The 11,701-nt window shown below is 33.5% G+C and overlaps 1 protein-coding gene across 1 annotated transcript in view; it reads left to right on the top strand.

Annotated features, from left to right (window-relative positions):
- The window catches only part of LOC129221625 (microsomal triglyceride transfer protein large subunit-like), a 94,531-nt gene extending 91,122 nt beyond the window's left edge, over window positions 1-3,409 (top strand). The window contains exon 19 of the mRNA XM_054856149.1: window positions 2,680-3,409. Coding sequence (XP_054712124.1) covers window positions 2,680-2,848 — 169 coding nt within the window. The 3' untranslated portion in view covers window positions 2,849-3,409. The remainder of the gene's footprint in view (window positions 1-2,679) is intronic.
- The last annotated feature ends 8,292 nt before the right edge of the window (window positions 3,410-11,701 follow it).

The following is an 11,701-nucleotide window of genomic DNA, read 5'->3' on the forward strand; positions in this document are numbered from 1 at the left end:
TTAATTCATTTATTACATCTTTGCAGAAGCATAGTTAATTCACATACTATGAGAATATTTTTACTTGAACTATACAAAATATCCATAATTTAACAAACACAGAATTATACATTAACTCTGAATGATCATTAAAAATTTCCTAATGATGTGGTTTGAAATAAGATTTAAAAGAAATAAACCTCTTGTCCCAAGTTAATTTTTTGTTACTTTTTATGCTGCTTTCTTTTGCTCTTGTTAAATTATTGATCTTTTTTTCCCCTTTTGCAAGTTACATTGTATTTTGTTTAGTTCAAGAAAAAATATTTCCATAGTATATGTGAATTAACTATGCTAAACCTGAACTATATTCATTTCAAGTCTATGCAGGGCTTAATTTGTATGGGAGCTCCAAGGAGCTTGGCTCCTGCACTTCTTTTCAATTTTATAAGAATTTTAACGTTGTAGATGAATTGAAGATCTTTATCACATGAAAATGAATTCAGAGTACTATGCTGCTGTGCTAAGCACAAAAGTCGTATCTGCAGTTTCTACTGAAATTGAGTAACAGTCACTAGATGGTTCTTTCACTTGTTTCACCTAAACACGATGTTTTATAGTCCTTTGTTAATGAGAAATATTTAAAAAAAATTCTGTAAAATGTTGCATTTGTGTGTGATTCAAAAGCATGGAGTCACAAAATTTTAAATGTCAATGTCTCATTTTGAACTCGGCTGCAGATACAACTTTTGTGCTTATCATAGCAGTATAGGGTCCTGCATGGCTTTGCACAGTCTACCTCAAATGTAAAAGTTATGTCAAATGACGCATATTCAACGATCAGGCTTGAAAAAAAAAAAAAAAAATCTGTAAAATGTCCCAACAGATCACGGAAAAATAACCAAAAAGGAAGAATTTTGAGTCCCCCCGATTACAGAGAAAAACTCAAAACAAAGGTAGGAAATTTATTTGTTCTCAGTCAAGAAAAAAATGGCAACAGCTCTTTCTTCTCAGTGATTTTACTCATTAATTAAAACTGAGCTCGAAGCAGACAATAAATGTTCCATTTAATATTGATGCCCTTTGACTTAAAAATGCTTATAACTTCTCTCCTGGTGATTTTACAGGCACGGTTTTTTTTTTTTTTTTTTTGAAATTCAAAGGAAGTAAATCTACTTCAATAATATTTTTTGCAGGCTCTCAAATGAGACTGAAATAAAAAAATAATCAAATAATTGTTTTGGGTAGAAAGAGCCATTTAATGCCATTTTCCGGACCTAAAATTGAAATTTGAGTGGTTTGGTACTTTTTTGGCATTTGAAAACTTCCCTACATTTCTTCTCGGGTGCCCAAGTACCTCTCTGCCAAATTTGATTGAGATCTGACATAAACTATGGATTTGTATAGGGAACATATGTTCACACATATATGATCTGTTTTATTTGCATAGACTTAGCGGGAGGAATGACTAAAACTGAGTCATTGAAATCTTAAGGAGCTGTTCTAGAGACATTTTCCCACTTTTTTGAGGGGTGTCATTTCTGGGGGGTGGGGGGGGGGGGGATAACATCACTCTTGCGGTGGATATCCCTGTAATTAATACAATCATTATTACTTTTAATTATGGAACCCCACAAAAAGTTTGACAAGGGCCCAGCAAATAGTCTTTGCCCAGCTCCCCACAAAACCTAGGGCCGCTGCTGACTTAGCCTTGAATCTATGTTCAGAACACATCTGTATAGATTTTGTTTCTATTTTTTGTCGAACGCAGTGGTTTCCAAAGTGGATGTCTCAGAGAGAAGCAAGGGGTGTCACCAAGTGCCCACGTATCAGCATTTTTTTGCAGTTGTATATAATAGATACAGTCGGACCTCCATATATCGAAGTAGCAAATTGCCGCAAAAAAATTCGATATATAGAAATTTTGATACATAGAAACGATCTTATTTTATCATAAAAATATCCTAAAACATTAAAATTAAAACTAATTTTCGTGCATGAAACCCCAATTTCTAATTTAAATGAGCATCGGAATAAACGAAAGTTAATAATTAAAAATTTAACAGAAATTACATTTTTGCGCCTTCATACACCTTCAATCTTCGGTAATTCAACTTGAACTGCCACATTAGTGGATTTTCGTTTTGACAATGTAATCGAGAGAAAAGTAAAAAATGAATCTACTTAACTTGAATGATTTTTACTGAAACTAAAAATACTAGGAATGATAATCAACAGACAAAAGGGATAACTTGAAACTGATTTTACAGTGTTACTGGTTGCAACTAACATTTGAAATAAACTTGAGGGAATGTAAGAACTCTAGAATGAAACAAGGACCCTATCTACACACCCAACAAGTCTAAAGTGGAAAATAAAACCTACGAATGTTTCGAAAAAAAACTTCGATATATAGAGATTTTTTCGATATATAGAAACAATTTTTCTATGTAATGAACATAGAAATTTGTTGGGATTTCGATATATAGAAAATTTCGATGTGTGGAAGTTCAATATATGGAGGTTCGACTGTATACACTGGGGTGCCATGAGAAAATTCTAACTCTTCAAAGGGTGCCATGAGTCAGAAACGTTTGGGAACCCCTGGTCTAACATATTAGTAATATCATGATTATTCATACTTCAATAAAATTTTGCAACAATCCAATTGGTCCTGATTTTATTGCTCCATTTGTATTGCAGGCATAATGTAAGGAAGACTGAAACAATACCTGGAAGCAAACATTTAATCAAAACACTGAAGAGGAGGAGTATACATTTCCCTGGAAGATCATTTAATTTACACAAAAAAAATTCAGATTCTTGTAAAGAACTGTTGCTTCCCAAAAAACAAGCATCATCATTTTGGTAAAAATCTTCCATGTAAAATATTAAGTGCGTTGAAAAGGTAATTGTGTATGAGTATAAAATTGTTCAAATTAGTACATTTATGAAAATCAGTAATTGAAAGAAAAAAAAAAACAGCTTACATATGAAAAATGTTGTAGAAATTGTGTTTGTAACAGAAGCAATATGTTTATGTACTTTATTATTTTGTACATTTTGTTACATCACTTGGTCAAGGTTGATCAAATTGTCCTATGTACTGAATGTCATTATTTGGTTCAAGCATTTTGTGTTAATTTATTTAAAATTAGGATAGTTTTTTGTACTTTATAAAGCATTCATTGCCAGTTAAATAGTGCCAAACTAAAAATAAACTTGAGCATTGACAAAAGGCAGCTAAACAATTTCCTTGGGTCCATTTTGATGCTTCTTTCCTTGTATATATATGTTCTAAAAATGATTGAGTATAAGTTCCAGTTTGTGTACCTGAACAAAATGAACAAACCTTCATTGTGATATGTCCAAAAACTCTAAGTTCTTGAACTATAGCACTTTGTATTTGCAAGCCAAAGAGCAATAAAATTTGTTTCTGTACTTAAGAATTTTTTCACATTGAGCACCTTCTGTGTTTCTTGATATGAAAAACCAAAGTAGTGTGTTAGGACTTGTGTTTGTTTGCTTGTTTTATTTATTTTCCCAATCCAAACAAAAAAATATTGATTGAAAGATTTAAAAAAAAAAATTAATTTGAACTTGGACATCTTGAATTCAAATTATGTTTTTCGCAATCACGAGTGTGTGTATGTATGTAGACATGTGTGTTTGTGTGTGTGTGGGGGGGGGGTGGTATGTGTATGTATGGCTAATTGTGTAGGTGTGTGTGTATGTGTTTGTATATGTATTTGTAGGTATCCGTATGTATGCGTGTGTATATGTGTTTGTGTGTGTAGGTGTATGTGTAAGTAGGTAAGTAAGTGACGCAACCTGGAGACGGTTTTCGCTGGAGGAGCAGCATCATGAGGCGGCCAGCCGATGGTGGTGCTGCAGAGGGAGGTGGGGGGGGGGGGAATAAAATCATAGTAACGTCAAAACAGTCAATTGAGAACAATAAGCAATCGTGATTGCTCAAAAAAAAAATTTGATGGAGTTGCTTGTTGAAAGGATGAACAGTTTGACCATTTTTGATAAATGTTAATCTTTTTATGTGTATGTGTACTTTGACACTTGACTTTTAGTTTTTATTTTATTTATTAGATAAAAACATGCATCAAAGCATTGCATACATTAAAATTTTATTTTTCGCATTTACAAATGTTATTTTTTTAGAGCACAGTATATGCTGCACAAAACTCAAAATTTAGCATTTGTGGCAGAAAATTAGATGGTAAGTTTTTCTAATTCAAAATTATGATTTGTCACCAAATTTCATCCATCTATTTCAGACTTAAACATTATATATTAAGATGCAGTTAGAAGTTTTAAAATGCGTTTGTATTCCTTCAGATCTGCAATTGTGCAACGTTTTGTGTAAGATATTGTAATTGCTGTATTAATGTATCACACTCTGACGAGGAAAGTTGCACAACTCAAAATTTTGGGAAATTGTACTAATAATTAATTTTAAATCTAAATTAAAAACTCTTTCTTGCCACAAAACTCGCAAAGTTAGCTTACATAGGTGTTGCATGGTGGTGTAAAAATGATACAGTGAAACCTCCTTTAACGGCCACTCCCGAATAACGGACACCTCTAATTAAGGGACATTTTGCAAGTTCAAGTCCCTCAATATAGGCCATTCCATGTAATTCACTCTAAATAACGGACACTCCGAATAACGGACAGTTCAGTTATTTCACAAAAAATTTCCTTTGCGATCATAGCACTTCCGTTTTTTTTTTTTTTCTTTCTTTTCACAGAATATCTTAGTAACTGCTTGCCTTACAAAGCTTTTCATCCCCCACAAATGATATCCCCCCTCCCGTCATCCGTCATTTCCATATCACTGTTTCTTGGAATTAAAAGGATGGTAATGGGCAAAGGCAGCGATTGGGGCTTAAAAGTTGCGGGCAGAAAAAAAAAGAACTAAAAGATATGGTACTTTTTGCGGGCAGCAAAAAATGAAAAAGATAAAAAAGTCATAATTTTGTTACGGCTAGTTTTGAGAGTATTGAAGCAGATAAGTGAAAACTGATGTCAGTCTAACAATTAACGTACGTTTTTCTTAAGATTTTAATGAATTTTGTACACAATAACACGCTTTTTCTAACTGGGGCTCTCGGGAGATGCAATTGAGCAGACCGGCGCCGGTAGTAGTCGGCTTTATGGCGCCGTGGTTTCGTTGGGTTGTTTAATTTTTAGACATGAAAAAGATTTGCCCATATTCAAGGTCATATTGCCAACTGTCAATCAAGCGATGGTGATACTCGAGATAAAATAAATTAACCATAAAAAGTGTATGGGGGTGAAGGGGGTTGCTCCACCGAATCGCCGCCGTTGGTAATGGGATATTCACACCCTGAGATGAATTGAGAGGCAAACAAACCTGCTTTTCATGCAGCAATCGTAGCTTGGCAGTTGCAAACTTTCCTAAAGGCGTGTTGATTTAGTTGATTTTTTGTGTGGCAGTATTATTTGAGTTTTAAAATGGCAACTAAAGAAAAGGGACTGACATTGAAAGAAAAAATTAATGTTTTGGATGTTGCCGAAAAAGAAAAAATAAGTGTGCGTTGTCTTGCTGATCGTTTTCAAGTTGGGAAAACTCAAATCGGCGAAATTTTAAAACATAAAAACGAAAGTAGAAAATTGTGGATTGTGAGTTCGAATGAAAATTTAAAAAATGTTAAGTTTCGCAACATAGGCGGATTTAGGACTGAGTTCCTGGGGGGGGGGGGGCAGGATCTTTTTTTTTTAGCAACATTTTTATTGCCCTCCACTCTCATGTTTTTGTCTGTTTCCTGTGATGCATCAGTCCATACTTTACTTTTTTGTGTGTCGCTTTCATTAATGTGTGTTTTCAAGCTATACTTTTTGAATTGACCTTAAGAAAGGGAGCTGGTTACGTGGGAAATAGAATATCAACAATTTTAGGGGGCCGTGAGTTTCTCCCCCGGAGAAAATTTTGTAAAATAGATAGAAAATTCTGCATTTTGAAGCCTTATAAAGGTTAATTGGATAGACATAGAAATTGATAACTAGTTTATACAGTTGTACAGTATTGTTCATACTTTGTAAGAAACAGCCATTTTAAGTTTGTAAAAAAAAAAAAAACTATAGATTTCTCATTACAACAACCTTTTTTTTTAAATTATAAGTAGTGCAGACAACGAAAAGGAATAGAGGTAGTGTATCTTTTTTTTTTTTTTTTCTGGCTAAACAGATTAACAATATGCAGTAGAAGTAATTGGAGCCCACTTTGCTTAGGATTTTCGAAGACTTATCTAATCATTTTCAAGGACTCTAGAATAAATAAAATTATTTAACACACTTCATTAGTACTTTCCAGTCTCTGATATTTAAGTACTTGATTGTAAATTTTTACAGTCCTGTTATAACTTTGTGAGTAATAGCTATTTTAAATTTAAAAGAAAAAAGAAACCATAGATTTCTCATGACAACAACTTTTCTTCAGTTGCAAGTGGGGCAGAAAACGAATAGAAATAAAAGTAGTGTGTATTTTTTCCCGTGCTGAACAGATAGACAATATGCAGAAGAAGTAAGATAAAAGCATTCAATACAAAAGCATTTCCAAAATACTGCATTCGGGATTGAATAAATAGCAAGATATGAAATATGTGAGTCAAAAATTTATTTCAAATAATGTGTTACCAACGTGGGAACTATGATTTTTACATTTTTAATACAGGATGAGGCAAGGAGCTGAATTTGACATATTCTGGCATTCCTCCCCCTCTACCATTTGTTAGAAATTTTAAAATTTAAGGTTTGCAGCCACACGTTTCCAAATATTCAAGGTTTTCAAGCACTTAAAAATGAAATTTGTTTTTTCAAGCAATTTCCATTTTTTAAGGAATGAATCCTGAATTTTTTTGGGAGCTTGGGACCCACTTCAATGCAAGGGCCCTAAGCAACAGCTTGTTTATCTTATATGCGTATTCGGCCCCCGTTTGTAATTCACTCTTACCTGCAGATTTTTGCTTGATTTTTTGTAATTTTTACGAAAATTCATCAGTTTTTATGGTTAAAGGATTTTTACAATTTTACCGATCTTTGTTAGGTTTTTATAGACTTTTATAAAATTTCAGCAAATTTTTCCAAAACTTTTGATGACTCAATTATTTAGATTTCAATAATGACTAAGACTAACTCACTTAGATGATTATGACTTACCTTACTTTTTAAACAGTATTTATAAAGTAAGTAAAATTGTACTCTCCCTCTAAGTAAAAAGATTCATTTAATCAAAACACAATGATAACTGAAATTTATTAGTTTGCGACAGTATTTTTTTTTTTTTTTATCTCTCTCTCTCTCTCTTAAAAAAGAGAGAGAAGGAAAAAAAACTAGGTTTTTTAGAATTTCTCAAAAGGCCAATTAATCTACTAAGAGCATAAATATTATGCACAAATATACTTTACATGTGGACACAAATCATAACACGTAGATCGTTCTGTTAGCGCGAATGGGGGTGGGGAGTTTTTTCTCCTTTGCTTTAGGTTCAAATTTGTTAAAATAATTGCCAATTATTATAAGTGTTGCAGCTTAATGTATAGCTCATTTAGCCTATATTTTCATTCATATACTTGCCCAAATGATTTTCGGTCCAAAATAGTGAATTTAGACACATTTTCAGAACCCCAGTGACAGATGTACTATTTGTATTTAATGCTCATTTTTTATTTATTTATTTTTTTTTTCCTTTTCTTTTCTCCCATCAGAAAAGGACATTCGCTTTTCTCTTCATTTTCATTGAACTATTCAGAAAAGAAAAAGTCATTATTTTTTTTTGTTTTAAGATTTTGGAAGATGTGTTGTTACTATATAAAGTTCTCCCAAAACTGGGGGGCATTGCCCCCTATAAATCCACCCATGCCCTTCTGAACTATTAAAAAAGGAAAAATTAATAATATATGTATTTTTTAATTTTTGGTAGATGTGTTGTTACTACATGAAGTCCTCCCAAAACTGGGGGGGGGGGGCATTGCCCCCCTCTGCCCCCCATAAATCCGCCCATGTTTCGCAAAACAGAAACCAGTGAAATCGACGAGGCTGTCATGAAATGGTTCAGAGCTGCTCGTGCGAAGAACGTCTCAATAAGGGGGTTTCGTGGAACACGTCAGCTCTCATAAAAGTGGAACCTGGGAGCATTTCAAAATGTTTTAAAAAGGCAGGATTTTTGTTCAGGAGTGAAATGATACCTGACAGTGCATTAGGAGGAGCAGAAGAGAAAAAAAGAACTTAATGAGCTATTGGTTCATTTGGATTCAAAAGTCAGTGCTGAACAGGGTTGCCAGACGTCCCGGATTTCAAGGGACAGTCCCGTATTTTGAAAAATTGTCCCGCGTCCCGGGTAACTTCCATACGGGACGGCTAAAGTCCCGTATTCTACCTGATAACAATATTTTACAGAACGAGACTTTATTTTAAGGGGAAGAAAAATAAAACAACACATGTGAAATAATGAGCTATAAGAAAATCATGTGGCAGCAAACGCAAAAATTATTTTCCTTCCGATTTGGTTTGTATGTTTTTGTTTTGGTGGCAGACCATGAGGAACAGAATGGTTGCTTCCAGGGGAGGGTACAGAAATAATTTTTCGACGGAGCCCGGAAATTGCTGAGCCCCCCCCCCCCCCCATACAACGTTTCAAAACAAAGTTTTCATGACTTTATTTCTAAATATTTTTTAGGATTCATTGAGTCCAAGTAATCTCTTTAAGTACATAAACATTATGCACTAATATACTTTGAATGTGGACATAAAATATGTTTAATTTATATTTTAACTATAAAATATTAAGTAATTTAAAAAATCATAGCTTCAAAACGTATAAGTTTTATTTAAAAATTCGGAAACAATTTCTTTTGCGAATTTCAAAGCAGCTGCTGATTTATTCTTTAAGCTATGATACAGTTGAGGTAACGTTTTGATACAACATAACACTTCAATTATTAATATGGTTTTTCCAAGAAACTACCATATGGTTTCCTTTCATTTTGTATTTTTCATAAGCTGAAAAAGAAATTTATTATTTCACAAACTGCTTCCTGGATCGAAGTGACCGTCGCGATATTACATTCCCTTAAGTTCAAAACCAATGAGTTAAATGCGTTCTGCTGCTCTGGCCTCTGAGTCCAATATTACTTCTTTAGCAAACAGAAATGTTTTTATTCATATGAACTTTGTGTTCTTTTTAAAAAACTAAAAAAAAAGTCTTTATGTTTTTGAGAAGTCAACTAAAAATAATGAAATAGTGAAATTAATTGATCCCTTTGGGAGGGGCATGCCCCCCCTCCCTAAAATCCGCTACTGGTTGCTTCTTCTTTGCTCATTGACTAATGTTGGAAATAAATATCTGCGCATGCGTCGTCAATCGCAATGAAAACGATTTTTATACTTTAAAAGGCACATTTTGTGAGGTTTAATGCTTTGTTGCGAATGAATTTTTCAGATTTATCACGAATAGACGTCTCAAAAATCCCCCCCCCCCCCTTTTCACTCATAGAAAGCCTGTCCCGTATTTACTGTTCCTAATTCTGGCAACCCTGGTGCTGAAGACTACGTTCAAATTGATGAAGACTTGTACATTGAGGAAGAGAACTTGAACGTTTCAAATTTCATTTCTCACAACGCAACTGAACTATGTGTTCTTTCTGACGATGATGAAGCTGGACTTCCTGTGATTGAAAATGATGTTTGCATAGTTAGAGAATTTTCGGAAGCACTGAAATAAAGTAAAGACGTGAAAAACGTTTTTTCTGAACAAAGGGGACACTGAAGGACTTGCTAAGGTAAATGATTTAAATATTTATATTGAGAAACAGGCTTGTAATGCAAAAAAAAATATGTCAAACTGTTTTAACTGATTACTTTAATTGATTAAGTGCTTTTTAAGACAAGTGTGTGCTGTCAGTATACCTTTTTTAAGAAAAAACAGGTTAATTACACTTGACGTAAAATGTAGTAAAACTTTCGCAATTGTTTCGATTGTGTTCTACAAAGGGAACAACACCCCATTTTGAAAAAGATAAATTAAGTAGTTCCGCCTAATAGCGGACCCCTCCCAATAACGGACAAAACTTCTAGTCCCTTGACTGTCCGCTATTCAGAGGTTTCACTGTATAATCAATAATGACACATCAACAAAATTATAAAATTCAGAAGAAATATTTTCAAACTTCAAGCATGCATTATTCATTTAGGCAACAAAAACTAATCAGTAAACATCACTTCATAGTTTTTTTTTTTTTTTGCATGTATTGTAATATTTAAGACTAAACCACTTAAAACTAACTGTTGCGTAAAACCTTGATTTTCCCTAATACTATTTCTTGAGTTATGTCACTTTACTTTCCGGTAAACGATATATCAGCGATTTAAGAAGTAATTAATAGATAAATTAATGCATGAAAGTCAGGGACGTAACTAGAGGGGGGCAGACGGGGCTCGTGCCCCGGGCGCCAGATTTTAGGGGCGCTAAACTGACTAAGTTAATGCTCAAACTTATTTTTGTAAAAAAAAAGAGCAAATTATTAAAAGTAAAGAAAAAAAAACCGCTCAGTGCGGGCGCAGGCAGAAAGCTTGCGTAGTATAATGAGGATAAAGAGTGGTAAAGATAGACGGTAAGAGAGTGAGGTGGGCGCAGCAAATAGCATTAAAGTATTTTCTTACCGTGACTAGTACTTGTTATATCTTATTTTAGGAACCTCCCTTTCGGAGGAGAAATAGAGGAGCAAAGCTAACTATGGGGAGTACATACCAATACAAAACAGCGGAGATTCAATTTAAAGTGCGAGAGGCTTCTCATTTTGTTTTAGAAAGAGATAAATTGAGCTAAAATGAGAAATTTTAGACTTAGTTTCGATATATTTTTGCCACCCACACAATATTTTAAATATGCTTAAAGCATCTACTTCAATTAATGTGTTAGAAATCAACTCCCAATAACGGACAAAACTTCTAGTCCCTTGACTGTCCGCTATTCAGAGGTTTCACTGTATAATCAATAATGACACACATCAACAAAATTATAAAATTCAGAAGAAATATTTTCAAACTTCGGAAAGCATGCATTATTCATTTAGGCAACAAAAACTAATCAGTAAACATCACTTCATAGTTCTTTTTTTTTTTTTTTGCATGTATTGTAATATTTAAGACTAAACCACTTAAAACTAACTGTTGCGTAAAACCTTGATTTTCCCTAATACTATTTCTTGAGTTATGTCACTTTACTTTCCGGTAAACGATATATCAGCGATTTAAGAAGTAATTAATAGATAAATTAATGCATGAATGAAAGTTAAAAAAAAAATTGCGTTCATGAAAGGGACAAAAGCGATAATGTGACTCCTGTAGCAGAAATCGTGCAGTAAAGCTTCAAGCACTGCGCACTCTATAAGCTTGCAGATAGCTTGGCAACAAAGAAAAACATGCACGAAAGAAAGCAAAGACTTTTTAAAATAGGAATAGTACAATATTAGCAAGCATTAATTACCACTTTTTCACAGCAGAAATTGCCTCATATGCAAGAAGTACTTTCTTTCTTTTTTTTTTTGGGGGGGGGGGGGGGGACAAGGAGACTGAACCGTATTTGTAAATTTTTGAAAACTTTGCTAAATGAGAAATATGGAATGATTATAACATTTTAAGATTCTGTCCTCAAATATTGCTATCAGCAATATTGTTACTTTGAAAGTAG

This window comes from Uloborus diversus, chromosome 4 (genome assembly GCF_026930045.1).
Source record: "Uloborus diversus isolate 005 chromosome 4, Udiv.v.3.1, whole genome shotgun sequence".
Taxonomy (NCBI): domain Eukaryota; kingdom Metazoa; phylum Arthropoda; class Arachnida; order Araneae; family Uloboridae; genus Uloborus; species Uloborus diversus.